At 31.3% G+C, this 26,692-nt stretch overlaps 5 protein-coding genes across 7 annotated transcripts; 2 read left to right on the top strand and 3 right to left on the bottom strand.

Moving 5' to 3' along the window:
* Positions 1-1,173: 1,173 nt before the first annotated feature.
* LOC105630310 (putative N-acetyltransferase HLS1) lies at positions 1,174-3,883 on the bottom strand. The gene is made up of 3 exons (XM_012212106.4): positions 3,534-3,883; positions 3,280-3,419; positions 1,174-2,150 (listed from the first exon to the last, which is right to left on the bottom strand). Exons 1-3 carry the CDS (start codon positions 3,762-3,764, stop codon positions 1,280-1,282), a joined length of 1,242 nt encoding a protein of 413 aa, XP_012067496.1. The 5' UTR covers positions 3,765-3,883; the 3' UTR covers positions 1,174-1,279.
* A 5,079-nt stretch (positions 3,884-8,962) lies between these two features.
* Positions 8,963-11,618, top strand: PLMT (phospholipid N-methyltransferase). Of its 3 annotated transcripts, none has more exons than XR_016322799.1 (3): positions 8,963-9,301; positions 10,311-10,623; positions 11,600-11,618. XR_016322799.1 is itself a non-coding variant. In XM_012212108.4 (2 exons), the coding sequence occupies exons 1-2, from the start codon at positions 9,057-9,059 to the stop codon at positions 10,558-10,560; spliced, it is 495 nt and encodes a 164-aa protein (XP_012067498.1). In that variant the 5' UTR covers positions 8,963-9,056; the 3' UTR covers positions 10,561-10,733. The 3 variants fall into 3 exon arrangements, 1 of the variants encoding a protein (XP_012067498.1); XR_016322800.1 differs by lacking the exon at positions 11,600-11,618 and adding an exon at positions 10,771-10,826; XM_012212108.4 differs by lacking the exon at positions 11,600-11,618 and having other exon boundaries at positions 10,311-10,733.
* On the bottom strand, positions 10,968-13,262 carry PNSB1 (NDH-dependent cyclic electron flow 1). The gene is made up of 7 exons (XM_012212107.4): positions 12,770-13,262; positions 12,514-12,664; positions 12,167-12,357; positions 11,827-12,084; positions 11,640-11,745; positions 11,455-11,540; positions 10,968-11,182 (listed from the first exon to the last, which is right to left on the bottom strand). The coding sequence occupies exons 1-7, from the start codon at positions 13,189-13,191 to the stop codon at positions 11,017-11,019; spliced, it is 1,380 nt and encodes a 459-aa protein (XP_012067497.1). The 5' UTR covers positions 13,192-13,262; the 3' UTR covers positions 10,968-11,016.
* A 923-nt stretch (positions 13,263-14,185) lies between these two features.
* On the top strand, positions 14,186-18,140 carry LOC105630313 (uncharacterized). The gene is made up of 5 exons (XM_012212109.4): positions 14,186-14,918; positions 16,883-16,940; positions 17,047-17,130; positions 17,260-17,401; positions 17,601-18,140. Exons 1-5 carry the CDS (start codon positions 14,456-14,458, stop codon positions 17,955-17,957), a joined length of 1,104 nt encoding a protein of 367 aa, XP_012067499.1. The 5' UTR covers positions 14,186-14,455; the 3' UTR covers positions 17,958-18,140.
* Positions 18,141-19,902: 1,762 nt separating this feature from the next.
* WRKY40 (WRKY DNA-binding protein 40) lies at positions 19,903-21,615 on the bottom strand. Its single transcript, XM_012212110.3, has 4 exons — positions 21,196-21,615; positions 20,771-21,106; positions 20,566-20,682; positions 19,903-20,437 (listed from the first exon to the last, which is right to left on the bottom strand). The coding sequence occupies exons 1-4, from the start codon at positions 21,361-21,363 to the stop codon at positions 20,081-20,083; spliced, it is 978 nt and encodes a 325-aa protein (XP_012067500.1). The 5' UTR covers positions 21,364-21,615; the 3' UTR covers positions 19,903-20,080.
* Positions 21,616-26,692: the final 5,077 nt, after the last annotated feature.

Below are 26,692 nucleotides of genomic sequence, written 5' to 3' on the forward strand. Positions count from 1 at the left end.
CCAAAAAATTTTATTTTATTTTTGGACACCTAAAGTTAGGGTCTAATTCTGCTCTTATTGAAGTGTCAATACAATAAAATTATTAGGTCAGGTCTGCTCCAAAATTAATTAGAAAAAGAATAATCTTAGAACTTTCATTACACACCTAGGTTAGCATGATGATATTCTTATTATAAAATAAAGAAAATGAAAAACTTCCTGTTTTTTTTCCTAATATCAAGCAATAATACTTTATTAACTCCTTTAAAAAAGAGTTAACAAAAATTTAACATTCATTTTTCAGGAAAAGAAAAAGGCCAGGGGCCTAGGGATCTGACACATGTAAGGTTAGAGTTATACACAAAAATATATTAATAAAAATAAAAATAAAACGACACACGTTAGGCGGGGGAATGGTAGTGGGACTAAAGTTGATACCCGACACATGGCTAATGACTCTATTTTAGTATTCTACGTTTGTACTACACATTGCCTTTATGCTATTTTAGTTGGTGGATTTTTTTTATTTTATTTATTTTTTTAACCTTTTAGCCGAAAGGGTTAAAAGGCTTTTTTCTTTTGAATGTGAATGGTGGGATGGGAGGGGACCAATAACAAGTTACATATATGGTGTGATGACGGTGGAATGTTCATAAACATTGTATCACATCATTTCTTAGATTAAAGGTGTCTGTAACTTTTTTTTTTTTTCCCTTCTCCATTATTCATGGTTTTTTAAAGGGAAAGAGGGAAAAAGGAATAATAAAATTCTAATCTTTAATCATCTTTTTTTTTATTATATTATTGTTTCAATTTAATTTGAAATGGAATATACGTTTAGAAAAGGAATTTTATAATTATATTTTGATATATTTATTTTAATGTGTAGAGAATCGTATAATTAATATGCATTGATTTAAAACTAATTAAAGATGAATTCTGATTCAAATCTATTGAGATTTAAGACTAGTTTAAAACTCAAATCGTTCTTATGGGATTCTATTTTCATTTTCTCAAGAAAGATAATTCTTATGTTTTTTATAAAAAAATCAATATTGATGAAAATTAATTATAACAAAATTTAAAATAATTGGTTTTGAAAAAAATATAAATTTTATATGATCGTAATATCATATAATATAATTAAATGTATTTTTTACTTTTTGTAAGATTTCCGTCGCATAAGATGAATAACATCTCAAGAAATTGTGTGTAAAATTGGCTATTAACAAAAATTTTTTTTTTTCCTTTTCAAGTATAAGATTAGCAAATGAGCACTGATCGTGTCACACTACATTAATCAAAAATCACGTGGGTCCACAAAAATAACTGAAGAAGATGGCCTAGATTTCATCCAATCGTACGATCTACAACTTTCATCAACATTTATCTTCTCATCAGTAAGCTTCTTGATGCACCACAGATCTTCAGCCCATGAAAACTTCCTCCAATGTGGGATCACATCTCTCACTGGGTCCAACTGGCCCGCTTCAGCCACTAGGGCCCCACACCCATCATCATCTCTAGCCATATTATGAGCGAAGGCACATAGAGCTTTTAATAGCCGCGATGCACCCTTACCTTCCATGTGCAACCCATACAAGAAATAAACTCCAAATTTTCTAAACACATCAGGAAAGGAAGGCAACCTTAGCCATGGCATCCAAGAATCTAACAACCTAGAACCCTTACAACAAGCACATGTCAATTTAGACACTCCCTTCACTTGCAATTTGAACACTTCTTTAGTGTTCCATATACTTATTATAGCAAAATTTGAGGGTAAAATCCCTGTTTTAGGGTCCCATTTAGGGAGGTATTTTTTCGGCATCGCCATGAACGTGCCCAAATTTAACCTGCTAGACAAAATTGTGTCAATATCTCTAGGAAAAAATTCTGCTTTGGAAAATACTCTACGATAAATTGATTCTGCCAGCTTTGAAGTAAATCGGACGATCGCGATATTATTCGAGTTTAATGATTTGTAATGAGCATGAACTGGTTGCACCAACATCGAAAGGGAACGGAATTTTGTGTAAGAGCATCTTTTAGTGAATAAATTGATTGAAGGTTGATTTGTGCAATCTGTGGCGATGTATGAATACTCCACCCCATTTTTCTTGCACCATTCTTCTATTTTGTCAACTAATTTGGTGCCAATGCCAAGCCTCCTGTATTAGAAAAGAAAAACTGTTGCATTAGCAAAATGAGGGTAATTAATTAAAAAAAAATAGAGGAACATTTTCTAATATAAAATAATTAAAGAGGATTTTTTGGGAATTATAAAAAATGCAAATACTTAGATCATGATCACATCTAGGAAAGGCTTTTGCTTAATTATAATAGACAAGCCGAAGGAATAGGGCACTAGAAAGTTAGTGGCATATGCTAGAATCTAGGAGATAGTCTAGAGGGAGATCTTTTTTTTTTTTTTTTTTTTTTTTTTTTTTTTTTTTTTTTTTTTAATCTTTGTCTTTCTAAAAAGGAAGTATATAACATAAATAATTAAGCCTAATTGGATAAGAAATTTTAAAAAAATTTAAAAAAGAGATTAGTAAAACTTAAACATATGTTCTTTTATATTATTATAAGATAAACACTTGTAACTTAATAAGTGGACTATTAATCTAAATAATAATTAAAAATTAAAATATAAAAAATAATGGAAGAAATTGGAAGACCATATATAGTGAAGTGAAATAAGTAGCAAAGTTGAAAAGAAGAGGAGAATGAGACATGTTGTCTAAGCTTTTTAGTTAATACTAATATATATATTAAGATTGGGTACATGTGTCAATGACAGGCTAGCTTGCATTTGCATTACTTGCCTTAATTCCCTGATACGAGGAACAAATAGTTTCTCTTTATGCCCGAATCTAATCGTTTTATTTTATTTTTTTTGTGGGGTGGGAATGGTTTCATTAGAACCCACAAAAGCACACATCAAAATGCATATATTTATGTATAAGGGACCACTGCTACCTAAAATAAATAAAACAATAAGCAAGAAATGGAATTGATCCGTAACTAATTAGACATTCAAGAAATGAAACTGAAAATACTCTTATGTGATGAGGTCATTCTTGTCATGAAGCATTTTGTGCACTCTTAATTAGTGAAAGTAATTAAAATTTGTAACAAAAGAATAAATAATCGGATAATAAAAGTCATTATTTCTAAAATCGAGTATTTGTCTTATAATATAAATATATATATAGTTACCATAAATGTGTTATAGAAGAAAATAAGGGTTTAGAAAGAAAAAAAAAAAAAAAAAAAAAAAAAAAAAGTTGTTGAAACCTGTGAGTTGGAGAGACTCGTAATCCCAAAATGTAAGCCACTTTTACATAATTAGCTAATAATGAGTTCCCTGTCGTCACAATTTTAACACAAGCTCTTATAACTCCTACCATCTCTCTTTCTTCTCCATATTCTGCAACCTGCAATTTCACATATATTAAGAAAAGAAGAGTATTTTTATACATAAAATTCAAGTCTCATTAGTTACTGTAATCAAAATCAAGTGTTTAACTACTGTGGAATTGACGAATTACCAACATAACATGAGACGAAAAATTACGAATACGACAAATTGGATCGCCTAAAAGATCAGTGACAAGCGAAGGTTTTCCTCGTTGTCCAATTTCACATCTTTTCTCCATTCTTTCTGTTGCTGCCTTATCTCTCTCTTCATCATATTCTCTCACCACCAATAAATTCTCCGCTACGGCCTCTCCCGCCACCGGAAATGTAGGGAAGTTCTCAGCTGCTACTCTCAGTGACATAGTTAGCAAGTAGAGTAGGACAGGCTCGAGAATGAAAATGTGTTATGTTCGATTGTACATTGATGATTATATATGTACAGATATGTGGATTTTTGGTAGTGGGAATGCCGACGTGGCAGCTTAACCGGTTTTGGTGGAATTTTCTTTTATAGGTATTTGTTAAATTTTGAATATATATATGTATATATCTTATAATTAATACTAAATCACATTCCATCCATGACTTTCTATGCAGCCGCAAGATGCATATATTTATTATATAGTTTAATTAAATGATTATAGTATTAGATATGGTTCCAATTATTGCTTCATAAGGTACTTGGTCTTTGTCATGTGCAATATCATAAGCTGAAACTGATGACTGTACGATGATAATGATGATTAATTAGTGATAATTAACAATGATAAGGGTATTATATTCTCTACAATACTAGCAAGATTTGGTGACATACATGCATCAAAAAAAATTTTCCCGGAAAGGGCGGGAAAATATTAGGATGATTGAAGGAAAAGTCATATTGAAATCATGATAATTATGATTAAAGTTTGTTTGTTGAAAATGGGGTTGAATGGATAAACGAAGATAGATAGGTCCAAGTGAGGCATTGCTATGAGAAGCAAAATCTGTGTCCCAATAGGGAAGAAAAGAATTGTTAGTAGTCTTTCTACTTTGACCAATTATTGGTGAAGGTAGTGAGAATCATGTCTTACCACCACGTTTTTTGGTGAACATGTGAATGTATCTTGTGGATATGATGCTTCCCATCTTTCTTTTAACTTAATTAAATATTTTTTTTCCTTTTTACATATTAAAAAAAAAAATGATAGCTCAATAATAAAGAACACCCAAGAAAATTATAAGGAAACTCTTCTCAATAAAATGAAAGAGGAAGTAAAAAAGAAAAAAATATTAGCATTTATGTATTATGCGGCTTTTTGGCATCACCATATCTTGCCAGAGGTAGATTTTCTAAAATAAAAAAATTGATTACTCGGATTGGTTCTTGCATTCATGTGCCTAAAAGGATAGACGATTTCGGTTCAAGTGTTCATCGATCAAGTTGATCTATGTGCTTTGAGGAGGGGGTGGTAAGAGGTGTAGCACAGTTTGGTCAGCACATATGTTTTGGATACAAAAAATATAGGTTCGAATCTTGTCACTTTGATGTGGTATTCACATTTTCTCTTAACTTTGAATTAGAAAATAGAATTTTATTTGACCGCCCTGCTCAGAGCGGAACTACAAATTATGAGAGTTAGCTCTTGTATCCTTCAAAATGAATGAAAAATAGTTGAATTACGTGGACAGTTAAATGGAGGCGAGTTTAAACACGTGTCGGCTAAAATAAAAAAAAAAAAAAAGGAAAAAAAAGTCAAATTTTCTTCTTTTTATAATCTTTTTAATTCGAATTCATTTTTAGAAGTAAAATTAGATAGCATTGTGAGTTTTATTGTTTAATTAAAAAAAAAAAAAAAAGAACCAAGTGATAGTGTTCTTGGAAAGGTATATAGTAGCTTACTGTATGATGGAGGACACGCGTTAGATTGCTAAGATTGAAGCTGGAAGGTTCCATACAGAAAAATTATTCTACAGGACAAACCCTTTTATGATGATGCAAGGAATGGTCAATTATTTCTAAATTTAAATCATAATTATTCTGAAATTCTAGCAACCTCTACACAACCTTACCTCTGTTGTCTTTATCTTATAGATTTCTGAAAATTGTCACAACAAAAATTTCCATACCCTAGACCAATAATTGTTTCCATTCAAAATTTTGCAAGCTTAATAATAAATGCTACTTTTCTTTTCAGAAGTATAATTATCTTTCTTTTTTTTTTTTTTTTGGATTTTCGTTAAAATTTTGAGTTTAATATAATAAAATTTAATTATTATAAGCTCAATATCATATAAAAACAAATTTATCAATTATTAAATTTTAAGATTATATACAAAGAATCACGTAGTTAGCCTCACATTGTTGTGACATGTTTACAATCTTGAATTTTATTCAGTACTTGTCGGGGATTATAATTCATAGTCTATACAAACAGATATAAAGTTTTTTCTTATCTTGTCTGAATAAATAGAGAAATAGAGACCTAAGGCTCCATATCCAGAATTATATCTGTAATAATATTATAGTTCTACTTATATTTTAGTTTATTGATTTTTTTTTTTTATTTTTTTCATCTATGTAAAATTACTTTTTTAAGATTAAAATTAATAATAATAGTTTCTTTTTCATTTCTAGAGCTTAAGCCAAGAAAACAATGCAGAAGTTGTTAGTAGAACATGCAGTTAATAATTAATTAGCAATAATTAAACCACTAATTTTTCTTTTTATAATCTTGATTAATTGTCTACTTAATTAAGTTAAATTAGCCAATCCATTTGCAAAATATGGTTCAAGATTCCTGAAAATTAAGTTAGAAAGAGATAAGAATAATAAGTCCGAAGGAATATTCTTGTTTTGTAGTAAAAATGCATGCATATTGTGTAGATATATCATCAACAAATATGATTCCATTATACCCTTTCTTTCTTTGCATTCAACTTTTTAGATTTCTTCTGATTTGTCTTTTAACCAATTCTATGGTGATGGCTATAAAGGTAATTTTTTTTCAGGATATAGTCTTGGGGCTTCATTCTCATCCCTATTGTCCACTTAAATCTCAAATGAATCTAAATCATATCTATAAAGAAACCAATCTTTCTTCACATGTGATTTAATCAATATTATTTTACTATTTTTTTATGGCTCATCCTTTCATTTTTTTTTACTTAGCATTGCACGAGTTATCTAAACGCCGTGCCTATTTTAACGGTCCATAAATCTGATTAATCGCTACTCGCTTTTAGAAGCAAAGAGATGGGTTCCATGGAGTTTAATTTTAATTTTAATGACTAATCTGACTACTCTGACTAGGCTTGTTAGTTCAAGATTCAAGACTTCTATGTTTGAAGAGAAAATTTAATTTTAATAGCAGCATAATTAACTATGTAGTGATAGTAATTAATTTAAGGATTGCAATTAGCAAATTGTATTTTAAGATATGAGATCTTGACCAAACCAAAGATATTTCAAATGAGAATAAAAAATATCTGAATGACACAAAAGAAAAGAACAACTAGAATGAAATAGTGCATATTACATATAAAAAGACTAGGAATGAGGATGAAGGTTTGTTCTAGTTGGGTGGAGAGTTGTTTAAATAAATCAACTAAGAACAAATAATTATGTATAGATAGGGAATTGATGCAGTGCCCTTTAAAAAATATTTCAAATGAGAATAATATATATATATATATATATATATATATTAAAAAAACACTACAGAAACATAAGAAAAGATTCTCCTTTAGAGCTTTCCTCATTAAATTTTATATAGAGAGGGGTTCTCAGGACACGATTACACGTGTCTGTTTACATATTTGTAATCAACATTGTGCAACTGGCGAGAGGATATGCATATGCATGTACCTGTTTTTGCCTTTCTTTCTGCTTATAAAACTTAGTTTATTTTATTTTATTGGAAAAACCAATTGGCTCATTTTGTTTTTCAAAAAAAAATGTGTACTTGTACAATTTTAATAAATTTTCTTTCTCATATATATTTTTTTTCAATCTTATCTTATAGATGTAGCCACAAAATATATTTGAGGAGTGGAAGCATTATTTTCAGTGGTAGCATTCTTCTAGCAAATGGCAAAATCAAAATTTAAATTTCTATTTTCCATTGTGAAATAAAAAATTATTATTAATCTATACTCATATCTGTTATTTGGTCCTTTAAAATGTAAAATAAGATGTTACGACAATTAAAAAAAAATTATAGATGTAATTTTTGAATATTGCATTAACTCGTTGTTTAGCATATAAACTCTTTTTTTTTTGAAATGATAGCATATAAACTTATTGCACCGGACAATATAAATCAAAAATCAAAAATAAAAATGATAAGAAAAAATCCCTAACTTTTTATATTATGAAATTAATATTAGTTTATGGATTAGAAAAATTTATAAAAATATAACAAAACCTCTTATTATATTTGTTTGTGTTTCAAATATGACCGTTTGCAGTTTTTCCTTTATACAATATTTGCTTGATTCCAAGAGTCAGAATTCGGTTAATCAAATCGAATTAGCTCAATTTCGGTTCATTCGAATATATTTTTATAATATCCAAATCTGAAACCAAATGATATAATCACCGATTTAAATCATATTAAATCGGCTTGAATTCAATTATTTCAAGTCAAATTAGCTATTTTAGACTTAAAATAAATTTGGTTAGTTATACATGGTAACAAAACTAAAAATAAAAAGCCAAATAGTTTTACATACCCTAACCAAATTATTAATTATTCAAAAAAATTGAAGAGTTTAAGCATTTTAAGATAAGAATAGTTGCTGTTAATAAGATGAATTTTTACGGTTTGAATACGAATAGTCTACCTTGTATATATAGTAATTGCATAGCATTCTCTCCCTTAAAACTCAAAAAGAATAAGAATAATTGTATTAATGACATTATTACTATTCATAATATTATTAATTAGTAAAAAAATTGAGAAGTTTCTTTATTTTAAGAATAGTTATATTAATGACATTATTAAACTCATTAATATCTAAAATAAATTGATAACTAATCCTATTATTAACATTCAATGTCTACAAATTAGAAAGTAATCCATTAAAAATATAAACCAAACTTAAAACTAAATCAAAAATCGAAACTAAACTAATTGCATTTAATTTATTCTGATGTGGCTTTATATGAGGAGATTTAAGTTTCAATTTTTACATTTTCGGATAGATAGATATTAGTTCTCCATGTAAAAAAAAAAAAAAAGAAAAGAAAAGAAAACCAACTACTAGTTGATTCAGTGGGATGAGACGCTGGATCTTTTAAGCAATGTTTTTAGCATTTTAAATGGAATAAGCTGAATTAGGAGGATCGCTCCTATAATGGGCTTTCTGCAGAATCCGAATCCAGATTAATCCGCTGTGCCTAGATAATTTAAAAAAAAAAAAAAAAAAAAGAAAAGAAACGATAATAATGATAGTAGGGTAAGGCCATGATTTGGGCTTCAAAATTTACCATTGAAGTTGAAAACATGATTAAGCCTAAAACCTTATGGCCCAACCCATCAAGGCTAGCTTGCAACCGCTAACCTACTAATGGTTGCCTCAGCGTCAGAGAATGGCAGCTCAGCAGTCAAACCGGCCACCGCGAGTCCAATTCCCACCGCTCCAATGTTCTAACTACGTTCATTGTCTAGGAAATGGGTTTTTTCGCAGCAATACTTGTGACTCTTCAATTCCCGTACTACTGCTGGGTATGGAAAAAACCACAGTCATGGGTAAATCTGTGTGGGAAAGGGCGTGACCCATGTAAAGTTATGGCCTTTGTCAGCCATTTCATCAAAATGCTGCAGTTCATTGCTCTCTATTCAGTTTCCTCCTTCACCTGGCCTCCCCCTCTTTACTTTTGGCCCCTTTTTGGTTTTGGCCAGTTTCTCAACTTCAGGTTAGTCATTAACGCATTTATTATTATGTATAGAATTTAGAAATAGCATCTTTCAGGATTTTGAATTTTATTTATTGGATATACAGGTGTGCTTGCCTTCTAATTTCAATTATTCATGCTGATAAAATACTCTTCGGGAGAATACTGTTTGACTGTGATATGATGGTCTTTAAAGATAGATAAACAAAATGAAATATAGGTTTATATTTTATTAATGGCCCATCTATTTTAAAATGTGCATTTCTCTGTACTCAGCAAATTACTCCCATATCCTTTTACATGTGCAAAAATTGAAGTATAAATGCAAAGTTTGATAGAAGAAGAAGTTTGTGCCAAAGTTGGCTGTGTAGAAGCTAAAAGAGCAAAGGAAGTGTCAGATTTGAGTTTTGGAAATTCCAGTAAAAATAAACTAACTGAATCAAATGTTTCTCCTTCTCACATTGTTATTAAGACATTTCCTTCTTTGATATGTGTCCTGACACTGGATTGTGAACGGTAAACTGCAGTTGATAAGATAGAGCAACCCAATATTTTGCAATATCTGTCTAATTGCATTCAGTGATTGGCATTGCCCTGAGGAAGCTACTTAAGTAAGCCCAAGCAGACTTTCTTGTCTATTTCTCGGTGATAATTGTGATCAAACCATTCTTTTTTTGTTTCTTCTTTTTAAAGGAAACGTCTGGTGCAATTCAAAATACACATGAATCATGCAGCGTTAACAGCTGTTATATTCGACATGTTTATACAGACGTGTAATGTTATTGCTTTGATGAAGCGAAAATTGTTAGTTTTATCATTTTGCAGTGAATCTCTTTTCGGTAACTGTAATTTCTTTTTATTTTGGGTATAAGTGGAGTATCAAACCATCTTTAATTACACAGGACCATTCTGATGATTTTTTTAAAATGCCTTTGCTGCTTTTGTTCCAAATAGAACTTTCATAGCATATTGTGGAACTATGCAGCTTCTATCTGTATGGTGTAGTCTTATTAAAACTTGGAAAATGCAGGGTATACCAATTGCTTGGTGAATCGGGTACTTACTATGGCGTACGCTTTGGAAAGGACATCCCTTGGGTGACTGGATTTCCATTTGGATTTATAAGGGATCCTCAATACATAGGAAGCATTTTGAGCCTTCTTGCATGTGTATCTTGGGTTCCCTTTCAATACATTCTTTTATGGACTCTTGGATACATTTTGATGATCCATGTAGAATCAAAAGAGGATCCGGATACTCGTGCAAAGCTACTTGCTTGATTGCAATAGTTGCAGTTCGCTAATCAATCATCTTGAAGAAGTTAATAGGCAGATAATTTAAAGGTTGATTTACTGACTTTTATCTAGTTAAATAACACCTTTGGACATTTTTCTGTTGTATTCCAATTTATATGATTATTTGCAATGCTAGTAGCTCATTGTTCTCATTGAAATTCACTGAGAAGGTTGCTCCTTTCTTTTTTCTTGCAGTTACCTAATTGTCATGACAAGCATAAGCAATTATATTCATTTCCATATTCTCTGAATTCTATTTTACAAATTATCATGATCGCATTTTATATATTCATGTGATTTTTCAACACTTTGGACTTCCATGTACAAATGGAAAAGGATTGAGATGACAAGAGAAGGGAAGCAAAAAGAATGAAAGAAAGAGGAAAACAAGAAACATGAAATCAGAATCTGTAATTTTGAAACATTTAGTCTCATTTTCTTCTATGCCAGAGCCAGGGATGCATCTAAAATTTGCATTGCTTGTTTTATGTCTTCAACATCAATGTCTTTTAGTTTACCAGTCTTAGATGAGACAATACTGCATTTCTTCTCGTCTGCATTGGGAATAAATAGTTTGCCTTTCTCTTCAGATGAAAACAACGCAATGCTGCAAAAGTGGGACCACAAATACAAATTGGGTTCACCTCTTCGAATTCTATGTAATATACTCTCAGATAGTATTCTGTATTCTGGGTGTTGTTGACACCATATATTTCTACTGCATAATACATAATTTTCAGGGGAAAACACACACACACACACAGTCGGAGCTCTGTATGATGATCAAGTAGTGGTTTGGTATGGGGAGACTATAAAGGAAAAGGAGGTGCATATACTAGTCAATTAATTTAAATGAATTATTATGATCAAAGAACTTACCTAGGTTTTTCTCGTGCATTTGCAAGTTGGATTGCTGCTGTATTTGTAGCTATTACTCCAGCTGAGTCATTGATGAGAGCTGCCAACTGAATAAGAACATTCTTGTTGGAAGATGTATTATCTAATGATATATTACATTTGCCAGGTCATATATATTGATAGGATTTACATTGAGGGAGACATACCTGTCCAGGAGTAGTGATGAAGACGATACTGGTGTCTTCTCCAACAATTTCCTCAACATTTTCCCTTTCTTTCTCATGTGGGATGACAAATACTGGCTTAAATCCCCTGCTTGCAGGATATGTAACCATCAATTCCCGTAGAAATAACTTCTAAATGTGTTAGGAATAAAATTAATAAGATACCTACCTTACAGTCTCAGCTATTTCAGCCCATACTTCAAGAGGCAGCAAACTATCGGTATCTCCCCTAGACTGCATTGAGGCCTTTGAATCTGATTCAATTCCATGAATTACAATATATTTTCCTTTCTCAGCACCTGCAACTCTGTATTTTGCTTCTACAAACTCTTTCAGCTTCCTTGAAATTGAAACTCTTAGTGGAGGCACTGGCTGCCTCGGCACATTTCGGAAAGGTCTTCCTAACCAATCAACCATCTGATGATACCTAAATCAAGCATTTGCCCAAATGAAAGCTTCTATATGCTAAAACACTCTAGAGAGAATTTTGCAATGTCTTAGAAACTCACATGTAATATCCACCTTCTGAGAGATTGGTACTATCTGGAGTAAATGTTTCTGATAGGAGAAGTCCTGCTCCTGCTGCATTTACATTAGGGTAAACGTAGCTAACTCGATCCCGAGCTGATGTCATAAACAGGAATGCTGCGTGGCCAAGCCCTGCCAGTTTGGTTGATAAGACCATGTCGTAGTACCTATTCTGCAAGCAGAAAGGAAGCAGATTCTAGTTGGGATTTTGGATTCGGTGTAATAGGATTATCCTCTGTAATGTCTAGTATGAATTTGCTGAGAAGGACCTCCTCTGACCCTTGAAGTTTCACTTGAGAGAATATTATAATTTTAAAAACCCACCAACCTTAAGAACTCCGAGCATGTCAGTATATTCTGCTGGCTCAGGGAAATCATCATCAGGGTCATAAACGTTAGCCCATCTCACATTCTTGTTCATCTCATAGGTTTGTTTCCCTCTAGCTGATGCTATCACATCTATTTGAACTCCAGGGTACCTTAAAGAACAATAGAGCAAGTATCTTATAGCTAGGAAAACGATTCTTTAATCTTGTGATGAGAGTGGATATATTAATATTTTCATCAGACGGTTGTAAATATACCTGTCCTTGATCAACTGAATGGCAGGAAAGAAGAGCAAGTTCTCATAAACACCACCAGAAATCACACAACAGCATCTCCTGACATCACCTCTAACTTTTAATGCCAAAGAAGCAATTTCTACATTGTAACCCATTGGGAACTTGAGGAAGCCATATGGGTTGTTGGGGTTGTCAGGTGGTCTAGGGTCTTCTTCTTGCTTGCCATCTGCAAATAATGAGCCATATTCCATATCAGGGTCCTCTCCATCATCAAAAGGGTCAAGCCATGGGTTCTTTTTCTTTGCACAGGTGAGTGTGCTTGGTTTTCTGGTGCATGGAGATTGAAAGAATGATGGTTTGGAAAATTGAGTTGAGGGAAGTGACGAAGATGGGCTTGTGAGAAAAGGAGATATGCTTTTGGGTATTAGAGAAGTTGAAGCCATGAGTGAGTGTGTTATTAGTTCTGGATGGTCTTCTTGGTATGGTTGTTTGATCAAGAAGCTGTGGAAGCTGGTGATTTGAATGGATGGAAGCTGTTTGGATAAGTGGGCCAACTTCATACCTTTTCTTTTTGGATTCTTTTGTTTTTTTTTTTCCCTAAATTATTATAATAACTAGACTAAATGTCTTGTTAGATAATGAGTAATGACTTCTTGGCAGTTGACAGGGATAAATAGTAAAATCATTGCATGAGAGTTATCTACACCCTGTGTGTGAGTTCACCTAAGGATTTTTTAAAATATTATTATTGTTTTATTTATTTTCTGAATAAATGTTTAAAAATACTTTACTTGAGCTAAAAAAATTGTTTTTGATTTATTTGGTGTATGGTGCGAATCCATTAACCAGGTAAAGGTAAGCAAGTCTTTTTCAAAATCATTAAACTGTTCACTTTTGCTATTGTTTTCAAGTGAATTACTGTTTAGTTTCTATAATTTAATGAAATTCGCAAATCAAAACATAGCTTTTGAAACTTAATTAAACAGTTCCTTCATTTTATCGTGTTTAATTAAATAGTTATTCTGCTAATTTTTTCAGTAAATTATGATAAAATGTCCATATTAACATTTTCTTTTGCATAGTATCATATATATCTAATTAAAATCTCTTTTAAGTTTTTATTTATTTATTTTCATTACCATCAATCTCATAAATAAATATTCTAAAAATAGTCTATAGATGTGATCTAATCAATCTTTTCATTTAGGACGAGGAGTGAAGGTTTCGATTTCGATGTTTAACAAATAGCTAAGTAGCTAGTAATAGTTAAATTTTGAACCATCTGCAAATACGAGAACCCGCTTCATGCTCCATTCCTTGCTTGGATCTCGATTTCGGAACCGAACATTCTCGGACAAGAAAGCCTTTTGGCTAATGCCAGCTCTCATCCTACGTGGCGGATTTTCATTGGTAATCTATCTCTTTTTTAATTTGATTCGTTTCTTTCTCAACGCAGAAAGTCCACTCAATGAATTTCCCATCACCATAACTTATTTTCTCTCCACTTTCCCAAATTTTCTCCCTCTCCAAACACCACCTCACTCTCTCTCCCTGTAAAATAAGTATCAGCTCCAAAATCTGTTTATCTTAAACAGTGCAACCATCCCATATCCATTCTTGGTATAAACAAATTTCCAAACCTGAACAGTAAATTCGAAGCATTACCAAGGGTATTTCTGGGAAGCAAGGACTTCTCTGTACCGGGCAATGTCGGGGCCACCGCGAGTCCGGTCGATGAACATCGAACCGGAAAACAAGGTGCTGCAAAAACCCGTGAAGAAAGCCGAAAAACCGCAGCAGCAAGGAATCGAGTCCAAGGACAAGAAGAATGGGAAAGTGGCGTCGGCTGTTTTACGCCAAAAATCAATGAATGGGTCGTGCTCGTCGGACGCGTCGACGGATTCGTCGCACAGCCGGGCATCGTCATCTTCTTCCTCACTGTCCTCGCGGTCATGGTCAAGTGGGAAAATGGCGGCGGTGGCGCGGAAGAATGGAGTTGTTAGGAGGAAGCAGTGTGAGGTGAAATTTGACAAGGAGGAGAAAACCGGTATTGTTAGTGATAGTGAGGCGGCGGAGAGTGGAAATGTGGTTGACGGGAATAGTGGACTAGTGGATACAACTGATTTACAAGAAAGTAAGAAAAGGTGCGGTTGGGTTACGCCCAATACTGGTAAGCTGCTAAGTTCTTTTATTAGGGAATCTATTCACCTGATTTTTTACTCTCTATATATATTCTTGTGATTTAAGAATGTTGAATAATTGGGAAAATTTTTATGGTGAAAAGTGTGTACTTTGATCTAATAATCACAATAAAAGGGCATCATTTAACCTGCTCAAATGCTAATTGATGAAGATTGAAGGAACAAGGAGAAATCAAAATCTGCATTCTCGATAAAGTTTAATTTTTTTAGGGTCAATCAAATCAAGTAACTGTTAAGTGGATAATTGTTATATTATATATAACATGAATATAATTTTTAGTATAAATGCTTCCTTTCTTCTTGATGAATTGACTTAAATTGATCTTATATAGCAAATTATTCCTATATTAGTTAGTAATACTATTATAGGAGAAACATTCCAAAGACAAAAGAGGCCATTAATTCATGACTTAACACTTCTTATGAAGCAATGAGCCAGATAGAGTTCTTGTCCTGGAGCAGAACTGATAAACTTGTAAGATTAGTTATTTGGTTCAGCTAGTAGTATGCATCTTTGTCAATTTCCAAATTGGTTTCATCAAAGAAATTTCTATCTGGAAGAGGAACAATTGACCATTCATGGGAAAACCTTGTCAATCTTTTGTTGTTGTTCTCTAGGATGAACTGGCATATGATGTGGCTGTTCTTTTCTGTGAAAAGTTATATAATCTGCAGTTGACTGATTCAGTGGAAGTCTTCTCCCACAATATCAATTCTATTCTATCAGTATTCAATACTTATTAGTATTAGTTAGCGATTGTGGCTTAGTGAGTCTTTTCTTCGGTGATGAACTGTTGGTGCTAGTCCTACATTTTGTCTCTCTGGGGGTTCACGATTGTTTATGAAATGTCTATTTATAATCTGTTCAATTAGCATTGTCTATTGACTCTAATCTCCCCAAATTCTTCTTTGCATAATCACTTTCCTTGTAATTGAAGATTAATATACATCCCTGAATCTGTACATCAAATTCATGTCAAAGTGAATATAACATTATGAAGTTTAAAACTAAACCTTGTTATATTAGTAATAAAGCTTTCCATGTGATGCTTAATGGGCTTTCTGGAGAGAAGAAGATATAATAATCTCTTTCGGATTACATGAAATAATTGACCACTAAACATTACAGGATGAATTGATAACGAGTGGGCTCTTTTGGTACAACAACTAAGCGTTAGTCCCAAACTACTTGGGGTCGGCTATGTGAATCCTTTGTCCTCTCAGATAAATTAATATCAATGCAAAGTAAAGTATAAGTTAGAAAATTTTGAAACTACTTTTTTAAAAAAAAAATTGGAGGGGAATTTTATTGGTAATGATATAGATAGCTGTAAAAAATGAAGAACCCAAACTCTCCTGAAGATATAATCATTTTGTGTTGGATTACATGAAATAATTGACCACCAAATGTATTACAGGATGAATTGATAATAAGTGGGTTATTTTGCTAAGAATATAGATAGCTGTAAAAGATGAAGAACCCAACACAAACTCTCTCCTATCACTGAACTGATATTATAATCAACAGCAGTTGACAGTTGGACAAAGTTGTGGTTTACAATTCTGTTATTTAAAGGCATCTATTCTTATGTATTGTCATGTTCCTAAAGCGTGAGCTGATTTTTGGAGGAGAGGTGGTTTCCATCTATGTATTTGTTAAAAAATTGATATCTTGTCTCTCTTTCCTAAAATTAACGATAGGAAACTGCTATGACCTCATGTAACACGTGACGTTTATGGAAAAGAAAGAGAAGAAATAGATTGGTCAGTACATTTTAAATTAGTAACACTGCTACATAAAACTTAATGGAGGTCATATTATAATAAAAAAACATGGCTAGATGTTCATGCCTTGAAGAGGTCTTGCACGTGATGCCTCACATTAGTTGTTATTCTGAGCTAACCAGGCTTCTTCCCCACTTCTCTCATACAGATCCATTCTATGCAACTTTTCATGATGAAGAATGGGGGGTACAGGTCCATGATGACAAGTATGTAACGTCAGGACAATGTTTTGTTAATCTTCTCCGCATCAGTTTTAAACTAGAAACTGTATCTGCTAGTTTCTTCAATCTAATTATTCCTTTCAACATGCAGGAAACTATTTGAATTGCTATGCCTTTCAGGTGCTTTGGCAGAACTTACTTGGCCAGTCATTCTTAACAAACGACATTTGTTCAGGTATTCATTATTTTCAAAGTGATGCAGCTTCTTATAAGCTTAGGATGAGGATACATTATGCTGGTTTCACAATTAAACCATAATTAAATTGTCATTTTGGATTGATTCAGAGATGTTTTTGTGTACCAGGGAGGTGTTTTTGGATTTTGACCCTACTGCTGTTTCAAAATTAAATGATAAAAAGATAGCTACCTCAGGAAGTCCTGCAACTTCATTACTGTCAGAATCAAAGCTACGATCAATCATTGAAAATGCACGTCAAATGTGCAAGGTTGAGACTTGGATCCTTTTTTATTTATACTGTTTATACAACAAAGCTTTTATTCAAACTTTATTCTGTGTCTTTTGGCAAGGGAAATTTTGAGTAAATTCTGTGTTGTCAGATATCTACCTACTCCCATAATCTTCAAACTGCTAATTTACCTGCTAAAAAGAAAGCTTAATCTCACTTAATAGTATTAATGGTGCAGGTAATCGATGAGTTTGGGTCATTTGACAAATACATCTGGAACTTTGTAAACCATAAGCCTATAGTTAACCAATTCCGATACTCCCGTCAAGTTCCAGTCAAGACCTCAAAAGCAGAGGTCATAAGCAAAGATCTAGTAAGAAGAGGGTTTCGGAGCGTGGGGCCAACAGTCATATATGCATTTATGCAAGTGGCTGGATTAACAAATGACCATCTCATCAGTTGCTTCAGATTCCAGGAGTGTATTATCGGAACAGAAGGGAAAGAGAAGGGTGGCAGTCTTAAGTCCAACGCTGAAAAGAAAGAACCTGAGTATCCAATTATTGTGGGAGTACCAAGAGGTATGGATGACCTATAGTTCCTCAAAATTGACATGCCTTGGTACAAATTGTTACGAATAGTTATCATCTATACTCCACGATTTTTGTACAAATTATTAATCACTACTGCTGAAAGTATCTGCAAACACTGTGTTCTGCATTTTGGTATTTTAATTACTTATTTATGACGTTTCTGTAATATACAAGTAATGTTTTCTTCATTCAACTGGATATGTTGAAAGATTCTTGCTGAAAAATCTATATGAACTCATAAATAAGAGGACCCAGAAAAGATCTGTCGACATAATTTGCAAGACCATTTCTTGGCGGCCTTCATGACTGCTTATTTGACATTGAAATTGAAATTGCTTTCTTTTTGTGTGAAAAAAAAAATATCAGTGCAGATGTTATTGGAGAAAGTAATTTGGAATTGTTTGTTTAATTGTTTTGTAGTTTTTATGATTAATGAAAAAGAAACTTTTAATAATCTTTAGTTAATATTTCCTTTACAGCCTCTAGGGCATATTACTGCTGTAGTGAGAGGCATCAACTAAAAGTGCCTTCTTCTACAGGCGGCCAAAGAAAATTCATCAACTAACATGGTTTCAAATTAAGAATAATTTCTCTCTCTTTTTTTTTTTTCTTTTTGTGATTGAGATTTCAAATTATTACTCCTTTCAAAATGCAGATCCAGGTAAAAGCCATCTAGGTTCATAAAGAAGGACAAAAATTTCACTATCAATTACATGAATAATACTTTTCAATATTCCTTGTTTTCGTTTCCTCTATATATACGTTTTTATGGGGAATTCATGTATTGAATCTGTACCTTCAAGAACCACATTTTTGTAGCTTTTTGACTTCTTTCAGTACATATTTGATCTTTTAGCACTCTTTTTCCCCTTGGAATGAAATTCTTCCAGAGCACCTAAATTGGTAATGGTATGGTATCTCTTTCAGGACTAAGCATCCCAAAGTTCTCGGACTTAAACTATACTTACTGAATCAATTCTTGGTACAAAATGTGGGAATGCATGTACTTAATTTATCAAGTTATGGTATCAATGTATTTAGACCATGATTTGGTAAAAATATTCTTGCACATGTGACAGCTATTTAATAGATCTTGGAACTATCCAAAATTGTCTACCTTCTAGTTTTTGACCAAATATTATGAACTGAACCCACAAAGAATCTTAAGAAGTCAAATTAGCAGGTTATATTTGACTATGCCCAATAATATTCTAATCCTCAAAACTCAAAAGTCTTCTCAATCCTAACCACTTTCCTCGCAGCTGTGTGAAATGAATAATTTTTCTTTTTCTTTTTCTTTTTCTTTCTCTTTTTCTTCCTTATAGGTGCCTGCGTTACTCAAATGCCTTTAACCATTCAAAATTCAACAATTTAACACAAAATATTAAAAAAATTAATAATTCAGCAATCGTGTGTCTAGTTTTTATAATAAAAGATGTTGTAGAATTTTAACTGATTATTATAAATTATTAGTTATAAGATTGTGAATCGAATCAAACTAAATTGGAAAAAAATAGTAATTTGAAACAGTATGCCAATAAATTTGGATGAGACAGGCTGTCAAATAAAGTTCAACAGCACATAAGGTCAAGGTAGTGGTCCAAGTGATGGATCTAAAGTAGTCATTTGGCCAACTAAACTCCTTCCAGTCAATTTAGGACAGCTATTTGGTGAACCAAAGTGTTCCTGTCTTAGATACAACAACTTGTGTCTTACTGTTTTATTTGAAACCTACACTTCAATATTCCTTTTATAACAGTAATAATATCCATCCACCCAATTGGTTTGAATTTTGAACATTTTTTGAAAATCAAGAAAGTAATTGACTAAGTAATCCCCATCAAAATTGGCATAAACTGATCAACCCTAATTAGAACATTGTAAAATTGAGGTTGGAAGTTTCATGTAATCATATTCCAACAACAATACAGTTGTAAACTAAGGATCGCATTGGAAAGAACATTTCTTTATAAATTTCCCCATTTGTTTCTAATTTTCTATGTACAAAGTACATCCCAAAATTCAAAATGTTCTAATTAATATATAGAGCTTACAATATTGGTAAATAACCTGAAAACTGTATAATAATTTATCTAAGATAGAAACTGATACTATTTTCCTGTTCGCTTCACCATTTTTCTGTTTGATTCTGCTGAAACATTCTTCCTGAAATTGCTGCTGCTAATGCTGCTGTGAAATTGGGATCTTTTGTCAAAGAAGAGGCCATTTGTTCAACCAAGAATTTCCTCACTTCAGGTGTTTCAGTTCTTTGTTTTGAATTTCTTGCTTCAGGCTTGGACTTTGTGAGGTCAAGAGTAATGGTTGGTCCAGATGAGCCAAGAGAGGCCGAGCAAGGTACTGAACCAAGGGTTAGATTCCTGCAGCTTGCCCCTGATGTTGCCTCCGTTTGTGATGGATGTGGATGGTTATGCTCTCCTTCATAAGTTGCCACCAAAACTGATTGATCTTCAATGCTTCTTTGAACCTGAAGTTAAAAAAGAAGAAGCATTACATTAGCAAATTATATAACAAAAGTCTCAGTAATGGGGAGTCTATCTGATAATACAAGAGAAGGATCGAGGTTATTTTATGTATAAAAGTGAAAATCTATACCTTCTTTTTTACAGGGCAGCTAGGAGCAAAAGAGCATTTGAAGTAAGCTCTTGGAGAAGGATTATCTCTTGTAACCTTTTGGCCATACTTCCTCCATTGATATCCATCTTTCACAATCTACAACAAATGTGAACAAAATTTTAATTAGGCTTTCACTGCACTAATACTCTTGAGTTAAAGTTCAATTTGATTATAAGAGACTTACGAGGCTTTTATCAGATGCTTCTGTCCTCACATAAACCCTTGAAATCTTTGCTTTAATAACTTCTTCTCTTGCTTGTTTTTTGCAAGATTCTTCATCTGTTGAGCTACTTTCAGAGTTCCCATTCATTACAACAGTATTATTATCGTTATTATTGTTGCTACTTTCAGATTTTCTTTTTCTTGATGGACTAAGCTCTTTGTCGCTTCGATTCTTGCTCACATATTCCATTAACTGATTTCTCAAAGAATTGTAATTTTCACACATCACTGTGAGCGTTTCTGTCAGCTTCTTATTCTCTGCACACACTCTGTTCAATTCCTCCACCAAATCTCCAGCCTGAAGAAATTTAATTAAACATATTAATTTTCCAGTAAACAAAAAAAATCATTTTTAGAACATATAACTAAAGAAATTGAATTAATTACCTCTTCTTTCACTGAAATTTTCTTGCCCAACTCCTTAAAATTATTGTTCTGAACTTCTTTCAACATTCCTAATCTTTCTTGAAATTGAGCTCGAGCTTCTTCATTAATAGGTCTAGGATTGATGTTAAGATCTAGAGAAGTGTCTACCCATGAGGAACTATAATCCATAGCTAGTCTTCCTTAATTTTCAAGACAACCCAGATAAAGAAAAAAAGAACCTTCTCTTGTCTTGATGAATATTGTGGCAAGAAAAACCCTAATCTTGATAAATCTTAAGCAAGAAACCAGGTCTTGAACGATATTTATAGCAAGAACCCAAATCAAGAAAGGATATAGAGTTCAAAGCTCTACTCGTTTTGAAGAAACCAGATGGAAAGTGAGTGTAGGAGCAAGAGAGAGACAGATAAGAGCATTTTTGCAAATGGCTTGTAAATGGATTGGGATATATAGAGAGAGTGAAGAGAAAAACAAGAAAAAAAGAAAAGAAGAAAAAGAAAAAGAAAATAATTTAAAAGAGTTGATAGGTTGAGACACATGTCGGTTGGGCATAACATTTTTGTCAAAGACAAGAGCGCCCACCAAAAGAGCAATAAACAATGGATGTTACATGCGCATATATATGCATTTCTATTTTTTTTTATTTCTCTTTAATTTATTATTATTACTTTTACTATTATCTCCACATCTATTTTGGGATTGAAAACAGATATAAGGTTTTTAGATTTGTGATATTACCAATAAAAAATATTTTTTTATTGAAATAATGATATTTGTAATAAAAAAAAATTAAGTGAAAATAATATTTAAAAAATATATATTTTTATTGATTCCGTGAGTGAGTTCAACCTTTAAATCAGTTATCCTAAATTGATTTATTAGTTATTAGTAGATTGGAAGATTTAGAAGTTTAATGTTGACCAAATGTATATTTTTTTGGTTGGGTAGCAATCTATCTTTTCAAAAAAATTTTGGGTGCTACTTTGTCATAATGGGGTCTACCAATATATTAGTATAGAAGAAGCATGTGGGAATTGAGTCTTCTGCTTTGTTTGTAGTCACGTTTTGAAATCATTTTCCACGTTATGTTAATATGCATTCATTATTCTATTGTCTTACTTAAAAAGCCTTTCTTTTGTTTTGTTTCTTTCTTTACATGCAAGAACAAATGGGATTCCTCTCCCTTTTTTTTTTTTCTTTCTTTCTTTCTTTTTATATTTATATAATTTTGCTGACATCAAATCTGTTTATTTACCATAAATGGTTGATTTGAAATAAACTATTGTTTGTTCTAAGACATGGAAGAAAAGGTTAATTGTTATTTAATTTTCAAGATTTGACATAAAGTTAGTGAATTTTATTAAATTTCATATAAAAATAATTTTTTATATATAATTTTAAATTTTTTATTTTTGATTGTTGAAAATTTTAATAGAAACTTTAGGTGGTTGATAAAATAAAAATATAAAAATTTATTAATTCAATAGTAGAAATAGAGATCATGACTCATGAAATAGGTCAATCTTCTAATTAATCACTAAGTTTTCAACCAAAAAAAAAAAAAATCATGTGACTTGGCAACATTAGAAGTTAATTATTTAGCTACTACCTCATTCTGTTAATTTTAATATTTTTATCTTATTTTAATTAGATGACACTCTCAAAAAAATCAACAAAAATTTTAATTATTTTATTTTGACTTTACCTTACCTAGATATCTCTATTTAAATTTTATCTATTTCAATTACAAAGAGTTAATTTAGTCGATTATTTTTATTTTTATAGAATAAAGGTGGTTCAATCATTTTTTAAAATTCTTATGAAAAATCAAAAAGTGTCAAAATCAACTGAACGGATGTAATTTCAAAACCAACTTAGACCAAGTATAGAAATTGGTAGAAAGTAATCAATTCAAATTTAAATTTTTGTTAATTTTGTTCGTTTGTCCAAAAGAATAAAACTTTGCCGTTGGCTCATTCAATTTGGTAATTTTACTTATGATTTAAGCATGCAATTATGAGTTGTAAATACTTGTTTAATTCAACTTGATATAGCTATTAATCAAATCACATTCTTATGACTTTTTTAATTGTAGAATGAAAGTCACAACCTACTTGATTTCTTCATTGCATGTACCTAGTCAAGTCTACGGTCATGCCATACATTCACCTTTAATAATCATTGGACTTCGTATTATCCTAAATCTATGTGTATTCGGTGCAATTTATTTTTTATTTTTAGGGCATGAAAAGTATTATTAGCTTTACCCTACACCAAATATGTCAAATTTGGTTGGCTCAAATGACTAACTATTTTTCTTCTGTCCGTACATACACCATTTTTCTAGCTACATTTTCCTTCTTTTTTATAAAAATATTAAATTTCGGTAACTAATTGTCTCTTAGAATAAAATTTATTGATTTTAATCGTCCGGTATCCGAAGCCCACTAGCTTGATTAATCGAATTCGTATCAGGCAGGCCCACAAATGGGGGCAAAACGCTCTCTTTCGAGTGTTTAAAGGGACTTCATGCCCAATGTTTGAACTCGACACCTCAACCTAAGAAGAAAGGATTTGGTATAAATCACCGATATCTGGACCCCATAAATCAGGGACCGCCTAATCTAGCTTGGGACTTAGTCAAAGTTAAGGCTCATCACCTCTCCATACACGTGCGTTTAGTAAGAATCGAACCGATAGCTCTTTCCGCATCTCCCACCTACGTTGCCAATTAAGTTACAACCCACGGTACCAACAAGGAGGGATTTGTTCATCCATCAAACAATAAATAATATTATTGGTTAAATAGATCAGTTCGCACATAAGTTTAATTGCTCTAATTTTTTTAATCAAGTTTAACGTCTCCAATTGACTTAGGATAATGGTGGTTAGAAAAAATTTATTCTTATATCTTGATCTTACAGTTGCATGACTTCCACGTGGTAGTACAATTGATTAATTAATTAATTAATGTCAAGTTGTTTTTAATTACTATCTATGTTCTATAATACTTGTTATATGAAATTTTACATCTCTTAATAAAATTATTAAATTTACCTAAATCACAATAAATTATTGAGTAAATTGACTATATTACCTTTAATTTAATACTAATTTTTTAAGAAAACGATTCAATTAAAGTAATAATTATTGATCATGTATAAAAGATAAACATAGAAAAAAAGTTTTATTACTCCTTGAAACTACAATGTGACAAGTATTTCCTCTGTTCCAAAATATAAGTCGTTTTTTGGTGTTTGTTTTGTCCAAAATATAAATCGTTTTTGAGTATTTTAAGGAGTAATAAATAATATTTTTTCAATACCCTTATTTACATTAAATACAATGACTACCTTCACAAATAACTCTTTGTTTGATATAGAGGATAATTTGGTCAAATTACCCTTGATTTTGTTATAATTTAGGAGAAGTAATTATTTCATTAATCTGTTTAACCTTCAATCAGCGAGCCTTCGCTTAGTTTTAAAGGTTATTTACACATCCATTGATTCTGTTGGGGGAAGATCCTCAGGAATCTCTGTGCAAAAACCTTAGATGATTTATATTTTAGAATAAATAGAGTATTTTGGAATAAATCATTTTCTCAAATGTGACAAGTATTATGAAACGTAGATAGTATATTATTAATAATTATTTCATCTGTTCCAAAATATAAGTCATTTAAAATTTTTAGACAAGAATTAAGAAATTAATTAATTCTACTAGATTATAATAAAACCAAAGATAAATTGACCAAATTATCTTTTATCTCAAAAACCAATAGTTACTTATAAAAAACATTTATTAAATTTAATGTAAATAAAAGTAACATAGAAAAATATTATTTATTACTCTTTAAAATACTCCAAACGACTTATACGTTGATATAAAATATATTACCCAAAAATGATTTTTATTTTGGGAGAGGCCAGAGGGAGCATTAATAAGAAAAGACAGTGCTGATGTATATACATGATAATTATGATCTAAGTAATGACATTAACGAGAGTAATTGGTCCATATAGAAATGATGATGCTTATTATTTCTTGCTAAAATTCGAAAAATAATTATTAAATTAACATCTTTGTCTAATGAAGTTCGTCTTCCAAATTGACTCTTGTCAAATACTATGGATTTGTCCTCATAAAATTGAGAATTAGACTAAATTATATTAATTACGTGTTTTAGTATGGAACAAATTGTTGTTTTTTTTTTTTATAAATTTAAACGTTTTTAACTTTATATTATAAAATATTGGTAAGCATAATAATGTAATCAAATTTATTTATATTAAAAATGCATACGGTACATTACATTATTTTATATTTTACCAAATGGAATTTAAATATAATTATATAATTATTCATATTAGGAGATGAATCTCGCATTGAATAATAATAAAATAATTCAAAATTTTATAATAAAATGAACAGTGACTTAGTATAAGTCAATTGATTTTATATAAAATAGACTTTAACACTCGTTTCACTTATAAACTCATGTATATATTTATAATTCTCGGAGTTCAATAGAATTTGCATGTTTTTTTTTTTTTTTCAGTTTTTGAAATCTTAATTTTTTCTCGTTAAGAAGTTTTCCTTGTGGCATTATCATTTTATTTATCAAGTTGGTGCATCGGATTTGATCTTACACAAGAAGCAACCAAATAAACACATGTTAAATAAATTAAATGTGAAAATATTAATAAATTACAGCGATGAAATAAAAAATAATATATAAAGAAAAATGAAAATGGATAGGCCGGTGAGTGGGGTCTTTATGTCACAGCCAATGATGTCATGGCCTTGCTTATAGATTTAGAAAGTATCAGCGGGTCACCTAATCCTTCTTAAGACTTAGCCATGGAATGGAAGACCATAGACCAAATTTAATAAACAAACAAAAAAAAAAAAAAAAAAATTTGACAAGAAAAAAACAAGTTGGTGGGTCAATCCACTGAACCTGAAATAAAATTCCTCTATGTTCCCATTCATGTATGGTTTGGCCTTTCATTTTGTTATTATTATATTATTTTCCATGTTTAACTAATTAAGATATAGAAAAAAAAAATACAGAAAATTAATTTTTTATTTTACTTGCACCCGTCATCCTTTAATTTATTATAATAAAAATGTTTAAACTTCAATTTATATATTAATAAAATAACTTTGTTGGTTAGATTTTGAGCTACTTTATTACAATTTTTAGTAATATAACAAACTCGGAGAAAAAAAAGCGTCTAACAAAATTGAATTTAATTCAATATTTAATTTTTAATTCAGTCGTCTGCTTTAACAAATTTGATGAGAACTATTTTAGTTAGGATTTGATAAAATTTTATAAAATTGAACTATATAATAATACAATTTTATAAAGAATTCAAAAATTGTGGTCTTACTTCCGAAGCACGTGTTGAGACTACTAAGAAAAGCGAGACCACTGGCCTTCATGACTTCAACTCTGGCTGACATGAGAAGGGCCCACTTCTCTTGAATATAT

Source organism: Jatropha curcas, chromosome 1, assembly GCF_041381405.1.
Source record: "Jatropha curcas cultivar XTBG-Jc1 chromosome 1, XTBG_Jcur_1.0, whole genome shotgun sequence".
NCBI lineage: Eukaryota > Viridiplantae > Streptophyta > Magnoliopsida > Malpighiales > Euphorbiaceae > Jatropha > Jatropha curcas.

What these genes read in the sequence shown, in the direction of transcription:
- PNSB1 (XM_012212107.4), bottom strand. Translation starts at nt 13,191, where the DNA reads ATGGCTTCAACTTCTCTAATACCCAAAAGCATATCTCCTTTTCTCACA. An exon ending in GAAATAGCTGAGACTGTAAG is followed by an intron (nt 11,746 to 11,826) that starts GTAGGTATCTTA and finishes TCCTGCAAGCAG; the next exon opens with GGGATTTAAGCCAGTATTTG. An exon ending in AATGCACGAGAAAAACCTAG is followed by an intron (nt 11,183 to 11,454) that starts GTAAGTTCTTTG and finishes CCACTTTTGCAG; the next exon opens with CATTGCGTTGTTTTCATCTG.
- PLMT (XM_012212108.4), top strand. Translation starts at nt 9,057, where the DNA reads ATGGGTTTTTTCGCAGCAATACTTGTGACTCTTCAATTCCCGTACTAC. An exon ending in GGCCAGTTTCTCAACTTCAG is followed by an intron (nt 9,302 to 10,310) that starts GTTAGTCATTAA and finishes TGGAAAATGCAG; the next exon opens with GGTATACCAATTGCTTGGTG.
- LOC105630310 (XM_012212106.4), bottom strand. Translation starts at nt 3,764, where the DNA reads ATGTCACTGAGAGTAGCAGCTGAGAACTTCCCTACATTTCCGGTGGCG. An exon ending in TTTCGTCTCATGTTATGTTG is followed by an intron (nt 3,420 to 3,533) that starts GTAATTCGTCAA and finishes GTGAAATTGCAG; the next exon opens with GTTGCAGAATATGGAGAAGA. An exon ending in CGAGTCTCTCCAACTCACAG is followed by an intron (nt 2,151 to 3,279) that starts GTTTCAACAACT and finishes TTTCTAATACAG; the next exon opens with GAGGCTTGGCATTGGCACCA.
- LOC105630313 (XM_012212109.4), top strand. Translation starts at nt 14,456, where the DNA reads ATGTCGGGGCCACCGCGAGTCCGGTCGATGAACATCGAACCGGAAAAC. An exon ending in GTACAGGTCCATGATGACAA is followed by an intron (nt 16,941 to 17,046) that starts GTATGTAACGTC and finishes TTCAACATGCAG; the next exon opens with GAAACTATTTGAATTGCTAT. An exon ending in AACAAACGACATTTGTTCAG is followed by an intron (nt 17,131 to 17,259) that starts GTATTCATTATT and finishes TTTGTGTACCAG; the next exon opens with GGAGGTGTTTTTGGATTTTG.
- WRKY40 (XM_012212110.3), bottom strand. Translation starts at nt 21,363, where the DNA reads ATGGATTATAGTTCCTCATGGGTAGACACTTCTCTAGATCTTAACATC. An exon ending in AAGCATCTGATAAAAGCCTC is followed by an intron (nt 20,683 to 20,770) that starts GTAAGTCTCTTA and finishes CATTTGTTGTAG; the next exon opens with ATTGTGAAAGATGGATATCA. An exon ending in GCTGCCCTGTAAAAAAGAAG is followed by an intron (nt 20,438 to 20,565) that starts GTATAGATTTTC and finishes TTTTAACTTCAG; the next exon opens with GTTCAAAGAAGCATTGAAGA.